This window comes from Aquarana catesbeiana, linkage group LG04, assembly GCF_042186555.1.
Source record: "Aquarana catesbeiana isolate 2022-GZ linkage group LG04, ASM4218655v1, whole genome shotgun sequence".
Lineage (NCBI taxonomy): Eukaryota > Metazoa > Chordata > Amphibia > Anura > Ranidae > Aquarana > Aquarana catesbeiana.
In genome coordinates, this window is record NC_133327.1 from 374,073,290 (window position 1) to 374,094,069 (window position 20,780).

The window sequence follows — 20,780 nt, forward strand, 5'->3', positions numbered from 1 at the left end:
TGTCTCTGAAAAGCAGTCTTTGGTCCTTCAAGATTTAGCCGAAAGGTTATCTGCCTTATTAACATTTATTACTGCTGAAAATTAATGGATTTCACCAGTTTGGCATATATGCATTCTTATACATTAGTTATCAAATAATATTAATTCCTGGATATATTGGGGTTCATTTACTAACGACAAATAGCATAGGCTGTTGCCAGCAAATAATACCTAAGGAAAATAAAAGAAAATCAGCGTTTTGCTTGCAGATGATGGAGGTCAGCAGAGATTCATCATATTCACTAAGCACTGAGTAAAATTCCAATGCAAAGCGCAATATTCCTTGAAAAGTGAACCACCTTTCTGATTTTAGTAAATTAACCCTATCACCACCATATGTGAAACCTTTGTATACTAGATTAATGGCAATCAAAGTACTACTGGGCAGCATAACTACAACTTGTACATAATTGGGTTGTTGCCATATCATATTTTCAATTTTAGAAAACAAAAAAGCCTTTTCTGTTAAAAAAAAAAAAAAAAAAAAAGAAAACAAAAAAGAAAACATGACATACAAATTGTAATTTTACAATTTCATTTCTGCCCTGAAAAGTACTATATGTAAATGTGTGACTCATGATTTACCTGATGCTGATATATTTACTATTGCTATAGTTATAACTATGAGTACTGCAAGATTTTGTAATTGAAATTGAAAGGTGACGGGGGTGACCTCAAAGAGAGGGGGGAGAAAGCCTGAAAAGCAAAAACACAAAGTGAATGGGTGAGAATAGTGTGAAAGGATTTCACCCATTCACTTTGTGTTTTTGCTTTTCAGGTTTTTTCCCCCCCTCTCTTTGAGGTCACCCCCGTCACCTTTCAATTTGGATTCACACATTGACCCAATCTGGGGAGTTTCTCTGTGCTGGGTTGGCTGCCTGGATACGCCCCCTCAGCTTCGGACCCTGGCATTGTGGGCGGGCTTTGCATTCAGGGCTACGCCGCCTTTGCACGGACGCAATTGTAAGTCCATGGTCTTTGTGGAAGAATGTGGAATTTCATGTTTTACATTTGCCCACTTGTCCTTCAAACTTATTCTAAATATTGCTATTTTCCCTACTCGTAGGTGAATAATACGGTTATGCTCCTGATGAGTGGCTATAAGGCCCCGAAACGGCGTAGAGCTTACAACTACCGTTATATATATACCATTATTAGCAATGTATGGACGTTCCAATGTTTCTGTATTTTTAATTTTGCCATTTTTCTTTAGTGACACTGAGTATCACATATTCATTGTTATGTATTTTCTATTCATGTCCTTATATGTTTACATAGAAGTCCTTGTTGGAATGTATTATATGATTGAATACAAATTATAATTATTGAGCTATGTGCCTATAAATGTAAACTTATGAATTTATGTATTATTTTAATAAAAAAATTGATACTTTACTCTAGTTAGACCTCTGCTCCTGCGTGCCTCATTGTAAATCTATTTATGAGAAATGTTTTTACTTACTCTCTTTTTTTGTTTTCCTTTGGCCTTTGAAGCGTTTTTACCATGTTTATGGGTCAGGGCAATGGGTGGTGTTTCAACAGGACATCCATACAGGGAGACTTGGACCTTTTCTTGGTATTTCTGAAAGTCCTCAACTTCCACATCTCTGTCAGTTCTGCAAAATAACATCATAGTACACACATATTACAGTCACTGCAAGTTAGGCAGCTTAGGCACCATATATACATATAAACTAGTCTACAACAATATGAAATGTAGTAGACACACAAATTTACTGTTATCCTATCTACAAAAAATCAACTATGTAAGTAACATTGAAGAATCGCATTCTGGTGTTAGCTGAGTATAGATCAGAGTGCTGTTGCCAGACAATTTTATTCAACAACAATCCTCCCATAAGATTATATGTACATTTATTGTATTTATTGCATGTTATTTCCCTGTTTCTTGTTTATAGATCCAAAAGTCCAGAGACTGCTGCCCCATCTTGGATGTGATGTCAGCAGCCCTTGCAAACTTAGGGCTTTCACTTAAATGTTTTAATAGTATGCCCCTTCACTCTTCCCCTCACTGCTACATAAAAGGCTTTGTAGGAAGGTGAGTGGCAGAGGAGTTGGGTCAGCATAGACAGTAATTAGAAACCCCCAAAAAAGCAGAGATCTTTGATGTGCATGAATGGAGGTGGCTGTGTCAGAGAGTGGACCTTTCCTGAATAAGTCAAATTAGCAAGTAAATTCAGAGGCACTTTGCAAGTCAATAAAAATATTTCTGGAAAGGAAATATTAAGCAAGTAAACATTTAAAATACTTTATATTACTGTGCCTCTGTGCTTTTAACTGCAAAAGTTTTTTAACTTAGTGACCCCCTGCCCAATTCAACTTTCAAGTGCCAAAGCCACTACTGGCCATAGAAGCTTGGACAAGAGAAAAGTGACATTGCGATTTCAGGGTTTGTCTATAAATCGTTTTATACAAGTTTGACACAGCTTTCATCCAGGGTTCTTGAGGGAAAGTTTTGTGACTCTGCTGTGTGAAAATACCCCATAGTGTTGGGAAAGAGCGGGCTTAATCCCATATGGAAAATCAAAGTGCAATTTCTTGACCTTTTCCTTAATATGTTATATTCAGATTTTTCCAAAGCAGGAATTGACTCGGAAAACACCATACATACCTGGAGAAATAAGCATTGCTGATACACCCGGTAAAGTTATCTTGTGGTGGACCATTAGGAGAGCCACCAAAGTAGAACTTTCTTGGTGTTGGAAGGCTTATGTCTTTTTCATCTCTCTGCTGGGAAGTAGTATCTGCCTCATCTACCAACAGATGATACCTACAGCAAAATACATTTAAGACAGTACTATAATATTACTAAGTACATTTAATTGTATATGTTTGTTATTTGAATGGCTTGATCATTTAAATCTAAGTTTGAGATGAATAGTTTTATTTTCTGAATTCCACATTATCTGCATTTTATATCTAATAATTGTTACAGGGGCTTCTGGGCAATAACCATCACTTTCTTTTTGCAAAAAGGCAGACTCAAATCTCTTTTTAATATAGAAAATAGCAAATATGATATTTTCAAATTACTTACAATATAGCACATAAATGGATATGTAAAAATACAATAAATAAACTTTTTTTTAAATATCTTGTGTTGTTTTGCTATGGAAAGTAAAAGAAAAGAATGACCATTTTACCTGTTTGGTGAAACTGATGCCACAATATAGTGATTGTGCCCATCATTGTATTGTGTATTTTTGGACTGTACCTTCATGTCATTTACAGTTAAGACTACAGCACCTTTATCCATAGAAATGGAAAACACATCAGCCTAAAAAATATAAAGTACACATAACTGTATTAGTACTTAAAATATACAGTGGTGTGGTAGCTGCAGTTATCAGGATCATTTACTGGTGTTGTACTTTTGTACAGCCTGAACTTCATTTGCATATATGACTTCTGCAGACGCACACTTGCTTTCATGTTTTTTAGAAGTATTAGATGGATTACAGCATCTCTTGATTATGTGTCCTTGCATTTAAAAATAAGATAATAAGCTTCTGTATTCTGACTAATGTTGATGTCCAGCAAAAATGTTTTATTTTTAATAATTTGAAAGAATTTGGAAGTATTAGAGTCCGTAGTGGGATTTTACTGCTATCCTCGATTAGAGAAAGTTCCTGGGAAAATAGCCAGGAAGTAAGGGTAAATCTCCAGAAAGTAAGTAAGGGTAAATCTCCAACGGCAGTTACAGTGCCTTGCAAAAGTGTTCATACCCCTTGAAATTTTCCACATTTTGTCATGTTACAACCAAAAACATAAATGTATTTTATTGGGATTTTATGTGATAGACCAACACAAAGTGGCACATCCTTGTGAAGTGGAAGGAAAATGATAAATGGTTTTCAATTTTTTTTTTTACAAATAAATATTTGAAAAGAGTGGCGTGCATTTGTATTCAGCCCCCTTTGCTCTGATACCCCTAACTAAAATCTAGTAGAACCAGTTGCCTTCAGAAGTCACCTAATTAGTAAATAGAGTCCACCTGTGTGAAATTTAATCTCAGTATAAATACAGCTGCTCTGTGAAGCCCTCAGAGGTTTGTTAGAAAACCTTAGTGAACAAACAGCATCATGAAGACCAAGGAACACACCAGACAGGTCATGGATAAAGTTGTGGAGAAGTTTAAAGCAGGGTTAGGTTATAAAAAAAATCCCAAGCTTTGAACATCCCACAGAGCACTGTTTAATTCATCATCCGGAAATGGAAAGAGTATGGCACAACTGCAAACCTACCAAGACATGGCCGTCCATTTAAACTGACAGGCCGGGCAAGGAGAGCATTAATCAGAGAAGCAGCCAAGAGGCCCATGGCAACTCTGAAGGAGCCGCAGAGATCCACAGCTCAGGTGGGAGAATCTGTCCACGGGACAACTATTAGTTTTGCACTCCACAAATCTGGCCTTTATGGAAGAGTAGCAAGAAGAAAGCCATTGTTGAAAGAAAGCCATAAGAAGTCCCGTTTGCAGTTTGCTAGAAGCCATGTGGGGGACACAGCAAACATGTGGAAGAAGTTGCTCTGGTCAGATGAGAGCAAAATTGAACTTTTTGGCCTAAAAACAAAACGCTATGTGTGGCGGAAAACTGATGCCGCGTACACACAATCGGACTTTCTGGCATACTTGGTCCGGCACACCAGCAGTCCAGCCGGAGAGAGCGTTGTGTCAACATCTGGAGAAGAGAAGAGGGAAGAAGACAAGAAGCCAAGAAGCCCAGAGTCCGAACCTCCGCTGGCAAAAGAGCGGCCTGAAGACAGCGGAGGAGCCGGCCGAAGAACTGGAACACCGGGAGAAGAGGCCGGAGAAAGCGGAGAAGAACCAACCGGACGCTGGGAGAAGAGGAACCAGAGGGACCCCCGAAGCCGGAAGAAGACCCCCGAAGCCGGAAGAAGACCCCCGAAGCCAGAGGAAGACCCCAGAAGCTGGAGGAAGACCCCCCGGAGCTGTTTAATAAATTATTTTAAAAACCTGTGTAGTGTGTTTTATTATTGACACTTTTCCCCTAGGTGAATGGGTAGGGGTACCATGTACCCCATACTCATTCACCTAAGGTGGGGGGCCGGGATCTGATCTCTTATTATAGGGGGCTCCCAGATTCCGATAAGCCCCCCGCCCACAGACCCCGACAACCAACAGCCAGGGTTGTCGGGAAGAGGCCCTTGTCCTCATCAACATGGGGACAAGGTGCTTTGGGGTGGGGGGGCCCCGCAGGGCGCCCCCTCCCCCAAAGCACCCACCCCCCATGTTGAGGGCATGCGGCCTGGTAAGGTTCAGGAGGGGGGGGGGGGCGCTCGCTCGTCCCCACCCCCTTTCCTGACCGGCCGGGCTGCGTGCCCGGATCGGGGTCTGGTATGGATTTTAGGGGGGACCCATGCCGTTTTTTCAGCGTAGGGGCTTCCCTGTAAAATCCATACCAGACCTAAGGGCCTGGTATGCCCTGCGCTTCCCGCAATAGGAAAATTTGTTTTTCCTATTGCAGTGAGCACGAAATGCAATACCCTGCCCTTGCGTCGTATCTGGTCCGTTGGACCAGCATACAGACGAGTGGGCTTTCCGTCGGACCAGCACACAGACGAGCGGACATTTTCCGCCAGAAACTGAGTCTGACGGAAAGATTTAAAAGATGCTTTTGGGAAAAAGTCCGCCGGAGCCTACACACGGTCGGATTGTCCGGCAGACTCTGGTCCGCCGGACCAAGTATGCCGGAAAGTCCGCTCGTGTGTACGCGGCATAACACTGCACATCACCCTGAACAAAGCATCCCCACCGTGAAAAATGCTTTTCTTCAGCATGGACAGGGAAGCTGGTCAGAGTTGATGGGAAGATAGATGGAGCCAGATACAGGGAAATCTTGGAAGAAAATCTGTTAAGCCGCGTACACACACGAGCGGAATGTCCAACAGAAAAAGTCAGACGGAAGCTTTTCACCGTCTATTCCGATTGTGTGTGTGCCTCATCAGACTGTTTTTTTCGAAAATTCTGATGGACCTAGAAATAGAACATGTTCTAAATATTTCTGACGGAACCAATCCCTATCGGGAAAACCTGTAAATGAGTGGTGCTGCGCTAATCCTATATGCATGAACCAATATACCTTTAGTGATGAGCGTTGCTTGCGTAAGTTAAGTAGTGTGTAAAAAAGTGTACAATAATGATACTGATAGGACTAATAGAGTGGCTAACACAGTGGTGCTTATAATATAGATAGCAACTGTAATCTTGACATGAATATGGATACAGTATACAAGGTGACAAAAATATTACTGAAGTGAAAAACATATACTGGAATGTAAATGGCAGTGATAATAAAAGTTGCTAAAAACATCGGTAACTGTTATTGATCCTAAATAAAGTGCATACCAATTAAAACTATGTGCATCCACAACTTTGGGATATTAATGTGTATAGTGCAAACATAAGGTGCAACGTGAAAGCCATTTAAACAGTGGGGTAGTGATTAACTACTTTTTCCATAAAGTGCATAGTGTGCAAATATTCTTCAAATAAATAATATATGAGTGTCCCAAATCTTGGAGAATAAAAAACCATATAAAAAAATCATATAAAAAAATCATATAAGAAAAAACTTTCACAAGAAAAAAAGTCTGTTGAATTAAAAAATGTGACAGCAACGTCCTGGCATGCACACGTTGCAATTAGAGTGCTAAAGTGTATCACCTCCAGTGCTTCTTCGTGTGCAGACACTCAGGTGGGTAATGGCCCCTTACCTTAAGGTAATAGAGCAAAAGCATGTAACCAGGAGAGCTTTTTATAGGATCCGCCTATAGGCTCCAGCGCGTCCCTCACCAGCCTACGTCCTAGGATAGAGTTCCCTCAGATGTGGCACAGGGGGGGATGTAAAAGATAATAGGCAGGAAGAAAGCCAATAGTGTAATCCCGTTTGATAGATAAAACCTCTTTTAATTGAAAAATATAGGTACTCACATAAAAATAGATAAAACAGCAAATTTAGTCCGACGAGCGGCGAGCTCGTATGCCTCTGTAGTGTATGCAGCCTGTCTCGTCCCTACGCGTGACGTCACACCACACATGACTTCATCAGGGAATGAATACAGGCTAGAAACGTGTCCTTAAATAGTTTAATATTGGCCGGTATGAGGCGGCCATTTTCCTGGAGTCTAATGGGAGTTAATGCGGTGGCCATTTTCCTAGAGATTATACGCCGCTACTTCCGCTTAGGATAGCCATCTATGTGAGGTGTCAGCTGACTAATTGGACCAATGGGCGCTGTTCTGCCACTCATAATGTCTCATACTGTCAGCAGAGAGAGGCAACAACTGCCTCTGATAATCGGAGCCCCGCGGGGGAGAGCTGGATGGGGATATTGAGTAAATACTGTCGCTGGCTAAAAGTTAATTTAAACCAAGTGTCACACACTAATTAAAACTTGGCGATACAAATAGTCAGGTCGAATACCACCCTATATTTCAGATGTAAGGGGCAAAGAATATTATATAGGTGTTGGTCGTATGTGTCATTTTAAAGCCAGGGAAGAGAAAAGCAGCAGACACTATTGGCTCAAAAAGTGAGAGGTATATTAAATATGACATAGTACATACTGGTGAGAAAAAATAGTTGACCATAAAATGTATATATACAACCCTTTTTAAACCCTAAAATGTTAATATATGAACCAAGGTATATTGGTTCATGCATATAGGATTAGCGCAGCACCACTCATTTACAGATTTGCCTATAAGGTCAGGTGTTTACCTTTATCGGTGCATGCAGCTGCTCCATTTTTAGCCGCTTCCATACCTGATAGCGCGGGAATAACCCATACTTATATCTGTTCACCTATATACACCCTCCATTCCTGCGGCAATCATGGATGTATTCTCGTATATGGAAAAAAGACAAATAAATTTAGAAGAAGTATTTAATATCAATAATACTAAAACTAACAGCAATTTAGATCTTGAAAGTTTAATGCGTAAACTAGGACACAACATGGAAAAGAAAGTGAGCCTCTGGTGGGACATCTGCACATTTGAAACATATCTTAAAGAAAACATTGTCCCAGGAAGGTTAAGGTGGGATGTCCCCCCAAATGATGGCCTCACCGATCAGGAATCAAACGACGAGTGGTATAAATTCTTCAATGATAAAGGCCTAGAACTTATAGGCTTCCTGCTAGATAGGAAAAGGAGAAAAAATAAGATAATAGATCAGAATATTGCTGACCTTAAAAAAGAAATAGAACAATATAAAGACACAACTGAATATAAAACTTTAATGACACAATTGAATAAAGACCTTGCTAAAAAAGACAAAGAGGTCCAACAAAGAAAAAGCAAGAAACACACAAGAGATACGAATGACTTTCGCAATGATCAAGTTTTCAAATGGCAAAGCCAATTGGGGAAAATAGAACCTCTATCCACGTACTCCACACCTGAAAAAACAGTAAGGATGCACCCTCAGCCTCAAAATGAATTAATTGGTATGCACTTTATTTAGGATCAATAACAGTTACCGATGTTTTTAGCAACTTTTATTATCACTGCCATTTACGTTCCAGTATATGTTTTTCACTTCAGTAATATTTTTGTCACCTTGTATACTGTATCCATATTCATGTCAAGATTACAGTTGCTATCTATATTATAAGTACCACTGTGTTAGCCACTCTATTAGTCCTATCAGTATCATTATTGTACACTTTTTTACACACTACTTAACTTACGCAAGCAACGCTCATCACTAAAGGTATATTGGTTCATGCATATAGGATTAGCGCAGCACCACTCATTTACAGATTTGCCTATAAGGTCAGGTGTTTACCTTTATCGGTGCATGCAGCTGCTCCGTTTTTAGCCGCTTCCATACCTGATAGCGCGGGAATAACCCATACTTATATCTATCGGGAAAACCGCTCGTCTGTATGCTGTTCCGACGGACCAAAAAGGACGCATGCTCTGAAGCAAGTACGAGCTATTGGCTACTGAACTTCCTTTTTCTAGTCCCGTCGTACGTGCTGTACGTCACCCTGTTCTGGATGGTCGTACTTTGGTTTGACCTTGTGTAGGCAAGACCACTTGAATGGAATTCCGTCGGAGTTCCGTCAGAGAAACCTTTGGAGTTTATTCCGGCAACAAAACCGGTTGTGTGTACGCAGCATTCGAGTCTGCAAAAGACTTGAGACTGGGGCAGAGGTTCACTTTCCAGCAGGTCAACAACCCTAAACATACTGCCAGATCTACAATGGAATGGTTTAGATCAAAGCATATTTATGTGTTTGAATAGTCCAGTCAAAGTCCAGACCTAAATCCAATTGAGAATCTGTGGCAAGACTTGAAAATTGCTGCTCACAGACATTCTCCATCCAATCTGACCGAGCTTGAGCTATTTTGCAAAGAAGAATTGGAAAAAATATCACTTTCAAGATATGCAAAGCTGGTAGAGACATCCCCAAAAAGGCTTGCAGCTGTAATTGCAGCGAAGGGTTGTTCTACAAAGTATTGATTCAGGGGGGTTGAATACAAATGTATGTCACAATTTTCACATATTTATTTGTAAAAAATGTTGAAAACCATTTATCATTTTTCTTCCACTTTGTGTTGGTCTATCACATAAAATCCCAATAAAATAAATGTACGTTTTTGGTTGTAACATGACAAAATGTGGAAAATTTCAAGGGGTATTAATACTTTTTCAAGGCACTGTACAGTATATTATATTTAGCCTTAAAGCTTCACGCCTGCATTGCATGGATTAAATGCTCATTTAGCAGAGAGGGGAGGAACTTAGGCTTACTCTTCGCCATGCCATGTGACTGCTCCACCAAAGCTGCTTTCAATCTCATATCATCACATACAATTAAAGACCAGCAGTACTGCATTGTACGTGAGGATGACAAGGGTCTGCTCACATGCCAGGAGCGTCAGGCAGTGGAAAAGAGTGCTGGCCATCAGGTCAATGAGAAACAAGGTAAGTACAGGTATTTGCACAACATACTTATTCTTTTTCCTCCTTAGTCAAACAAGCATTTAACCCACTGCATGGGTAAATGTAACAACTGGAGTGGGGCTTTAAGCATTTAGCATGGATTTACTTACAGGGATCCAGCTTTAACCCTTTTACTGTCACCACCTTACAAATTACAGTGGTGGCTTTGGAGGTTTTACACATCTGCACTCCATTAAATTCACTGCAGACCAGGTGAGATATTGGGGATCTTTTTTGATTCTTGATGTCTCATTAAAAAGAACCCGTCACCAAAAATGCATCACATAGGGGACTTTTTGCCCCCTATGTTTGGAAAAAAAAGTTTAGTACGCAAAAATGTAAGTAAAAAAAATAAAATTAAACCCAAGCAGGTAAAATCCCCCCCCCCCAAAAAATGTTTGAGAGCCACCACCCCCATATTTGAAATTTGCAAATGTAAATGCACATGTTAGGGGTGCCTGCGTACAAAAACGTTGATTGTGCTACACATTTTACATTTTCCTGCACATGCTGGAGTGAGAACAATAATTCCAGGCCCATTATTCAGGGTTAACTCTAAACTGATGACCTGTAGGGACTTTATAGTGCAGCCTATTAGGGATGAGCCAAAGACCTCCCTGTTTGGTTCACAGCAGAACAGGAGAAATGTTTTAACCCGAACTGCAAACCCCATTGAAGTCTATAGGAGCCGATTAGGAAAAATCAAAAGTGCCCATTTTAAAGGCTTATATAAAAATAATTGGCCATAGAAGGTGTATGGGGGTCTGGGTACTGCCCTGGGGGACATGTATCAATACATTTTTTTTTCTAAGGGTACTGTCCTGGGGGACATGTATCAATACATTTTTTTCTAAAAACAATCGTTTTTTTCGGGAGGAGTGATTTTAACCACTTCCCGCTCAGCCTATAGCAAAATGGCGGTGGTTGCATTATCCTGACTTAGCATCATATGACATTCAGCAAGATAACAGCCACCGCGCGCCCGTGGGGGCACGCATCGCGGCGATCGGTGGTGTGGTGTGTCAGTCTGACACACCACTACACGGATCTCGGTAAAGAGCCCACGTGATCAGCCGTGTCCAAACACAGCTGATTACGATGTAAACAGAAAGAGCCGTTGATCGGCTTTTCCTCACTCGCGTCTGACAGATGCGAGTAGAGGAGAGCTGATCGGCTGCTCTCCTGACAGGGGGGGGCCTGTGCTGATTGTTTATCAGTGCAGCCCCTCCTCGGATTCTGCCCAGGACCACCATCATGCTGCCCAGGACCACCAGGATGGCCATCCACACTGGACCACCAGGTATGCCCCCCCCGAGACCACCAGGGAAACGCAAATCTGTGCCAAGGCAGCTGACAATCAATGCCCAGGCAGCTGCCAATCAGTGCCCACTCACAATGCCTACCACTGCCAGTGCCACCAGGGATGCCTATCAGTGCCGCGTATCAGTGCCACGTATCAATGCCCATCAGTGCCCAGCAGTGCCACCTATCTGTGCCCATCGGTGCCGCCTGTCAGTGCCCATCGTTTCCGCCTATCAGTGCCACCCATAAGTACCCATCTTTGCAGCCTTTCAGTGCCCATCAGTGTTGCCTATCAGTGCCCACCAGTACCACCAATGAGTGCCCATCAGTGCCGCCTATCAATGCCCATCAGTACCACATATCAGTGCCCATCATCGGTGCCCATCAGTGCCCGCTCATTGGTGCCACCTCATCGGTGCCGCCTTATCAGTGCCCTTCAGTGAAGGAGAAAACGTACCTATTTACAAAATTTTATAACAGAAACAAAAGCAAAACTTTTATTTTTTTCAAATTTTTTATTTGTTTAGCAAAAAATAAAAACCCCCAGAGGTAATCAAATACCACCAAAAGAAAGCTCTATTTGTGGGAGCAAAATGATAAAAATTCAGTTTTGGTACAGAATTTTATTGTCATTTAAACAGCGACAGCGCAGAAAGCAGACAATTGGCTTGGGCAGGAAGGGGGTGTTAGTGCCTGGTATTGAAGTGGTTAATTATGCTTAAAGTGCAACAATAAAAATGAAAAATTTGTTTAAATATAGTGCCTGGCGGCCCCCTTAATGTGCCTGTAAAGTGGAGCATCTGTAGCATGCATAAAACATGCTACAGCAAATATTACACAAAAAAAAAAAAAAAAAGTTAAATCCCATTTAAAATGACTTGTGGTTACAATTGCCGGCACCCAGCTATTAAAAAAATAAAAATCCATACCAGACCCTTATCTGGGCATGCAGCCTGGCAGGTCAGGAAATGGGGGGGCGAGCGAGCCCCCCCTCCTAAACCATACCAGGCCACATGCCCTCAACATGGAGGGGTGGGTGACTGTGGGGTAGGGGGGCTCTGCCTCCCACCCCAAAGCACCTTGTTCCCATGTTGATGTGAACAAGGGCCTCTTCCTGACAAACCCTGGGCTGTGGTTGTCAGGGTTTGCAGGGGGGCTTTTCGGAATCTGCAACCCCTTTTAACAAGGGGCCACCAGATCCCCCCCCTATGTGAATGGGTATCGAGTACATCGTCAATCACGTCACCCACTATGACATGACGTCAGAACGGGGTGATGCCACTGGGTGATGTAGCCTTGCCCCTTGCCTATGTAAGAAATGTCAAATTGTGGAGCGGACATACGGCGGGATGCCTCCCATGAGGCGAGAACGTTTTAAATTTTTTACATTTTTTTTCGGGTTCGGCGGGCGACGTGACTGATGGTGGATTTACATCGAGGGACACTTTTTTTTATTTTTTAATAAAGGATTGGTGAATCCTTTGTCAAAAGTTATCTTGTGTGGTTGTTACTTTTTAACACTTTTTTGGTGAATGGGTAGGGGTACGATGTACCCTATACCCATTCACATGGGGAGGGCCGGGATCTGGGGGCCCCCTTGTTAAAGGGGGCGTCAGGATTCCGATAAGCCCCCTGCCTGCAGACCCCGACAACCACAGCCCAGGGTTGTAGGGATGAGGCCCTTGTCCCCCCAAGTTGAAGGCATCTGGCCTGGTATGGTTAAGGAGGGGGGCGCTCGCTTGTCTCCCCCCTTTCCTGACCTGCCAGGCTGCATGCCCGAATAAGGGTCTGGTATGGATTTTGGGGGTGACCCCACACTGTTTTTTTTTTTACATTTTGGCATGGGGTTCCCCTCTAAATCCATACAAGACCCAGCTGACTTCTAGGCCCCGCTCCTTAACAACCAGCTTACACTGTGTCCTGATTGGGCAAAGCTTTGCCCACGCAGTTTTTTCTTTATTCTTTTTAACGGCACTTTTTTTTTATTCAGCTATCAGCTAGGAAACTGAATGACAGCTGTTGACTCATTGGTTGTTAGGCTGCTTTCACACTGAGGCACTTTGCAGGTGCTAAAGTGCTAAAAATAGCGCCTGCAAAGCACCCTAAAAGAGCCGCTCAATTCACTCCAATGTGATAGCTTTTCACACTGGAGCGGTCTGCATTTTGTGTAGCCGCATCTTTGGAGCGCTGTAGGAGCGGTGTATTCACCGCTCCTACAGCGCCCCTTCCCATTGAAATCAATGGGGCAGCGCTGCAAACCCGCCGGCAAAGCGCCGCTGCAGCGACACTTTGCGGGCAGTTTTAACCCTTTTTCGGCCGCTAGTGGGGGTTAAAACCGCCCCAATAGCAGCCGAATAGCTCAGCTTACACTGTGCTCAGTGCATTGCAGGGTGTTAGTCGGGGTGAGCACCCTGCAAATTAGGGTGTTCGGCGAATGGCCGAACAGGTAAATGTTCAGCCCGAACTCATGCTCAGGCCGAACCGCTCGCCCATCCCTACTGCCTATGTAATATATAAGGTACAGAAATTTTTCACATCTGACAGTTTTTAAGATTTGCCATGTTGGGTATCTATTTACTTGGCACAGCCTCATCCTTTATATCTTACCAAAAACATGGGTAATTGATTGAGTTTGTGTGCCCTAAAATTTTTTTTTTACTGAAATGTTTGCATTTGCGCAAATATTGACTTGCATAAAAAAAATTGGAATCTTATTCTTTAGGGTGTACGTTTTCAGAAAACATAGAATGTTTTGGGAATTTTATGTAATCTTCAGGCCTAAAATGTTTTTTTAGACAAGTGTGCAAAAAAAACGCTAAAACGGCTCTGGCAGTGAAAGGGTTAAAGCTCAAAGATGGTCTTCATCATGGCATTGCTTAAAATGAATCTGTGATTGCAACTCTGTGTTTTATTAAATTACAGGTAAAAAGAGCAGATTTTTATATAATTTTCACATGGGTGTCAAAAGGAGAACCTCACATGCATTTGAAGTGATTCTAAAGCGTAAACATTTTTTACCTTAATGCATTCGTTGCATTAAGGTAAAAAATGTTTAGGCATCAGTATCCCCCCCTCACCCCCCCTCACTTCCAGGTCTCACCAGCTTTACTCGGGCACCATTGGCTCCCGCTGCTGTCAATCAAAGCCAATGACGAGGGAGTGGGGAGCGGGGGCCAAGTCTCGCTGTCTATGTCAATAGATGCAGCAGCGGGGCTCGAGAGCAAGCACGCACGAGTGCCCCCCATGGAAAGCGGCTTCCTGTGGGGGCACTGGACATAGAGGAGTCCCCGGGGGGACCCGAGAGGAGGAAGTTTGGGGCTGCTCTGTGCAATTCCTTTATACTGTATATAGAGATGTTTGTTATTTTAAAAACAACAGATACCTTTACAACCACTTTAAAATGCCTGCCAATCATCAAATATAGAGGCTTAAAGAATGTGTTGAGTTTAATGACTTTGTATTAATGGGTAGTTAGAGAAGCATTTACTTATTCACCGGAGCTGTGCATACAGAGCCAAACAGGCTTTAAAACTTAGGCATCCATTCCTATTAAAGACTTCTCTGAGCATTCTCCTAGCCTCAGGGATAAACATAAAATGTCTCATTATTTGCAGATTTAACCATATGGGGGCCTATGTATGCTAAGAAGAAAAAAAAATAGTTTATAGCAACCAATCATTTCTGCAATGCAGTGTTATGATCGACACAAGAATTCCCCATTCAATATTTCTGTAATCCTATTCAGTATTCCAAAGTATGAAATATTTACATTTTTTCTATTTTAGTTTTGATTTTTTTTTATCTGAATCTGGTCCTATTTTAAAGATGCAAATCTCTCATTCAGCGCAATTCTTGTGTGTACTGATATTTGTAAATGTATTTCATAAGTTTGGTTTCATTGAAAGGTTAACATGTTTGTTGCATGTTAAGATAATGAACTAGTTCTTACCCCTTCAGAATGATAGAGCAGTAATCCACTTGGCTGTAGGGTTTTAAAGCTAAAACCTCCTTCAAAAGCATCAAAGGGAGCTACTTTTTGACTGGATGCTATAAAGCTCTGTCCATTGAAATATGCTTTGCGTGACATCTGTGTAAACAAAAAATAACAAAGATTAATTTTAAATATGGCTGCAGCCAAACATATGGTAGATTTTGATGTTATGATAAGATTTGCTTGTTCATTGTTTAACAAACCATAAGGCAACATAAGCCCAAGATAGAAAACTGCTTCAGTTTTTTTGGCTGTGTGGGAAGAATCACATTATCCCGTAATACTTTAACATGTCTATCTTGTGTAAATCTGTAAAAAAATGTTTTAATGCTGAATAGCACAAAATTATCATTTTCGGTTCTAACCATGCATTTTCACTCATGATATGAATACATTTGTATTGAGTAAATGGATGCTATGCTGTATGTACGACCATTAGATATACTGACCAAGTTGGAATGAACTGTTTTATCCTAAGTTGCCTGAAGGCAGCTTAGGACTGCTTCTGGTCCTGTACACACATCGGTGCAGGACAGTTTTGTGTCCTGTGCACAGTGATAGGTTTGCTGACTATACATGGTTCAGTTTTTCTGTTCAGCCAGTGGGCTGAATGACAAAAACTGAACTGATTCCTCCATCCACACATTTAAAGTGGATTTGGGAATCCTCCCCACTGAGCTATTGTATTCTGACAGTAGGGAGACTCCCCCGCTGTCAGAATATACAGGTCAGTGCTGCAGCCTATTGCCTGCAGTGCTGATTGTGCAGCTTTTATGCAACAGTGTGGTTGAACAGAAGTCTATCGGTAGATGGACTTCCATTTAACTGCAGTGGCCACACATAAAATGTAAATTTGACTGATCCCTGCTCAATCCATGTATGGCCAGCTTTATTGGTTAAGAGCAGATGGCTGTATTCACTTTAAACAGCCAACCACTAGGAGAACGAAAAACCTTTTCTAACCGCACCCCTTGAGCCCCAGAAGAAGGCAACAAGGCACAACGCGTCGGGATGAGTCATGCTTCCTTCGTGCGATATTTTGATGTGTTACCACAATTATCTGTCAAATATCAAAATAGATCTCAATATTTATATGTCTATAGGGAAGGACCACTATCTTTAGGGGTGATTTGGTTGGAATATGGGTTGTGGAAGCTTTTCATAGTTTTATAGAAGTACACACCCCCAATACTATTTTTTAACTAATTTTGTAATAACTAATCTTTTTAACCAAATGTTTGTGTATTGGTAATCATTCTGTGAGAAGGTTTCAACACCTTTAAAGTCCCACCTCCCAATTTACATTTTTCTTCCATAAATATTGAGAATGGGGTGGTTATCCTTCAACTGAGCTCATGCCCTCTTTTTCCAGGAGAACGAAAAACCTTTCCATGCAATGTCTGGTTAATACAGATGTGCTGGGCTGTCGATTCATCAATAAAGTATGCTCATATTTGTTCCAAATTTTTCCAACAATGAAAATATATAACTTTTTGTTTACTTTGGTTTCAGTGTTTAGTACTAAAAGATTTGTCCCCCCATGTTGAAGGCATGTGGCCTGGTATGGTTCAGGATGGGGGGGGGTGCTCGCTTGCCCCCCCCCTCCTGACCTGCCAGGCTGCATGCCCGGATAAGGGTCTGATATGGTTTTTTGGGGTGACCCCAAACTGTTTTTTATTGGCGTGGGGTTCGCCTCCAAATCCATACCAGACCCATGCCATTTTTTCTTTATTTTTTTTTAACACCACTTTTTTTTTTATTTAGATGTCAGCTGGGAAACCCATTGACAGCTGATGACTCATTGGTTGTTAAGGATGCGATGGCTGGCTTCCCGGCCCCGCTCCTTAACAACCAGCTTACACTGCGCCCTGATTGGGTAAAGCTTTGATTGGGCACTGGAGCGCTCAGTGCATTGCAAGGTGTTCGCCTGGGCCAAATGTTGGATGGTTTCTATTGAACCGGCTGATGCCGTCCAACAAAGTGTTTACTAGGCTTTAGACTTTGCAGAAATCAGTTGTAGGCTAAGTACACAAATACATTTTTTGATCTTTTAGTATAAAATGCATCAAATTCAAAAGGCAGTTACAAAGAGATGAAAAAAATGTGTTCAAGTACTACTGTATAAGCACCCTTCTGCTCAATTCTGATATTGTTGAATACAGAAAGGTTACTAGACCAAGCTCTGCAGAAACTTACTAAATTCCAAATGAAGCTTAAAAATCCCTGCTGGATATGATGCTTCTCAGAGTAGCTAAAATTAAAAATGCTTGTGTGTATTTGGCCTGACAATTTACATTTAAATCAGGCCTAGACTTAGGCAGCTTTATCCTTAAAATGGTGCAATACATGTCAATTTTTAATGATTTAGCAATTACAGTAGGCAATCTGCAGCTGCTCTTTTGTCTAGGCCGCTTTTTCATTCTGTAATGCTCTGTGGTTGCAGAGCAGCCACTATAAAGTACACAAGGCTTACACAGACATTTTAGTTGCCACACGTGCAGCGTGCAGCCTGCCATACTATTGAATGGCTGTATGTGGTTGTGCACCCTGCATGTGAAGGTAAACACCAATGCAAAAAAGCACTTGCAAGAGTATAGCCGCGTACAGCCATTCAATTGTATGGCAGGCTGTATGTGGCATGGGCGGCTCTCCAGGCATGAAAAAGTGCTGGAAAATTATGCCTGGCATCTACAATGACTGTGTAAGCCCTGTGTACATGAACGCTAACCACTGGACAATTACCACTGAGCAGCTCTTTCTGTTCTGAGCCCCACCTCGAATGACACTAAAATTCAGTAATCAGAAGATAGGAATAGGGGATATGTCTCTATTGCTAAAGTCCTGGCAGACATTTTAAACTTTATATAAGTGCTCTGTAGCTTTTAATTCAAAATGTTATGCTAAAGGTAATTTTTTTTGAAGACTGCTGTTTTGGCATGTTGCTAATTGAATCCTGTTAGACAAATATTAAACTTTTTCCACCTTAAAGCAGACCTTCACCCTCTTCCGCTACTTCCCTCCACTACACCCCTCCTTCCATCCCCTGTAGGTATTGTGCATTTTTTTTAACCTTTTTTTAGATAAAAATATCCAGCCCCACCTCCCTATGCACATTAGTCACCTTAGGCGAATGACGTGCACACTGCCTGCTGTGCCTCCTGGGATATGCACATCACATATCCCAGGAGGCATAGCCTTCCATTCAGAAAAGGAGGAGGGGCAGGCCTACTGGCGCATCATCGGGAGGCCTGACCGCTGAACCAGGAAGAGCCAGCGGGTCTCTCAATGACATCAGAAAGAACATGGTGGCGCAGGAAAGAGCTGTGGCTGGGTATGTGAGGATCTCAGCGTGACATCTCTGGATGGCTGAGTATCTGAAGTGTGCAGATACCTTATTAAGGTAAGGGGTGGGGGTTTAAAAAAAAAAAAAAGGGGGCTGGGGGGGCAGGTGCAGAACCTCTTTAGGTTGCCATCTCCAAATCATTACAATGTATCTGCAGGTTTTGGCTCCTTTAATCTAAATATCCAAAATGTTTACATCTTTCTATCTTTCTCTATTGATATTCTTTAGCATACCAGGACAGAGTATTATAAGTAAAGAATGGTATAGTTATGCATATGTAAATAATGAAGTAACCACGTTCTATCCGTTTCAACTATGAATAGAATGGATTACATCATTCCCTTGCAGTATCAACATTACCAGGTAGAGCCAGAATTTTCTTGCACTTCCTAAATGACCCAATTTAAGGTTTGGTCCACCGAAAAAGTAATATTTCAATTTTAGATAGATGCTGCTGGGGAGATTGTTATCTATTTTGAGATTTGTTGGTGAGATATTTGTGTTTGTTTCTTGGTCTGCACCCCAAATGTGGCCATTATTAGAAGTCCATATTGTTTTTTGTTGGATTTTTATTTATTTCATATTACAGACAATGGAACAAGAGGAATAAGTATATACAAATTTGGATGGAAACACCCAAAACTCAGAGTTCAGAAGGAAACGGCTGACTTTTGGTACATGTGTACTGCTGTCTGTTTAACAGAAGCCAGTCCAACCACTGGCTTATGTCAAACAGTCTTGCTGGAAAACCAGCATTTGATCAAAACTTGCAGCCAATAGCTGCAAGGGCTGATCAGTGTATTCTGGCGGCGGGGGGGGGCTCATGCTATGTGTTGTTGCAGGGATCTGTCGGTTTTTTCCTTTCAACCCACTGGCTGAATGAAAAATAACCTGAAGGTGTATACCCAGCTTTAGAAGTAATGGTAGGTAGATATCAATGTTTGCATATGCAGGCATATAACAAACCAGTCCAACAGCCTTCACCTATAATTAAAATAATACTTTTATACTTTTGCTGAGAAATATGAGCTTAAATTATAGTAAAACAGCAGCGTGAATGAACAAATACCCAAAAAATGCATGCAAATGATGTAGGTAGGTTTAAAATGTATAGTAAGTTTAAATAAGTCTTTACTAGTACTAGTTAATAAAACAGAGCAATTACAAGGGAGTCTTCTGGGCAACCATAGCTGATTCCAATGGTGTCTGGTTCTTCTAAGAGATTGAAATCTTTTTTCTGGAATTGGAAGCTCTTCATACATCCTCTGAATGCAATATCTGCAGCTACATGGGCCTTAATGCTGTGGGAGATAATGGAATAAATGCCATTAAGGATCCTACATAGGTTAAAACTAATGGAAATTGAATAGACAAGTGATGAGTGAATCAGAAAAATCTGTAACTCACATTTTTGTTTTGCATGAATATTTGCATGCAAATTTGAGTTAAATTATTGCACATACTGACACCAAAGTTCTATTTTAATAAAACTCTAAACATTTAGCATTAATTTATTTAAAGGAGAAACAGCTTACAAGCTCATAGTGATTTGTTGTCATTACAGCATTTCTTAACCTGTGAGTAGAGCTACTGGCAGCATGATAGTGCAGGCACTTCCTGCAGTCTGCATGCAGACTTAAGCCCATGTCACACTAGCGATCCTGTGCCAATTTAACAACAAAATGATGCTAGAGCACACACACCTGCTCTTATGATATTGCTCCCTCACTGGCCAATCCGGTAAGTTGTGGCTCTGTTGCTACTACCTTTCTGGTGAGTAAAATTCTGCAGCATTTTGACCAACAAGTGAGTAACACCATAATATTAGGTGAGTAGTCTTTATTAAGTCGCCACCAGCTACAGGACTGCTAGTGTTACACGGCTTTTATGTTTCCAACAAATGCCAGATTAACCTTAAAATCTAAGGGCTCAATGAGAAGTAACCTCCATGCCTTTCATTGGCTCCTCAAGAGCTTGATATACTATAATTTGTATTGCATATTATGTACTTTCATGGTGATGTTTGCACCACTACAATTTTAAGAACGTAATAAATTCTATCTAATATTTTAATCAAGACATATACTTATTTTTGTTTGCCCATAAAG

The 20,780-nt window shown here is 41.3% G+C and overlaps 1 protein-coding gene across 1 annotated transcript in view; it reads right to left on the reverse strand.

Moving 5' to 3' along the window:
* The window catches only part of LAMA4 (laminin subunit alpha 4), a 215,080-nt gene that overhangs the window by 62,964 nt on the left and 131,336 nt on the right, over nt 1-20,780 (reverse strand). The window contains exons 28-32 of the mRNA XM_073627106.1: nt 19,838-19,973; nt 15,288-15,425; nt 3,204-3,337; nt 2,672-2,830; nt 1,502-1,655 (exon numbers count right to left, since the gene is read on the reverse strand). Coding sequence (XP_073483207.1) covers nt 1,502-1,655; nt 2,672-2,830; nt 3,204-3,337; nt 15,288-15,425; nt 19,838-19,973 — 721 coding nt within the window. The remainder of the gene's footprint in view (nt 1-1,501; nt 1,656-2,671; nt 2,831-3,203; nt 3,338-15,287; nt 15,426-19,837; nt 19,974-20,780) is intronic.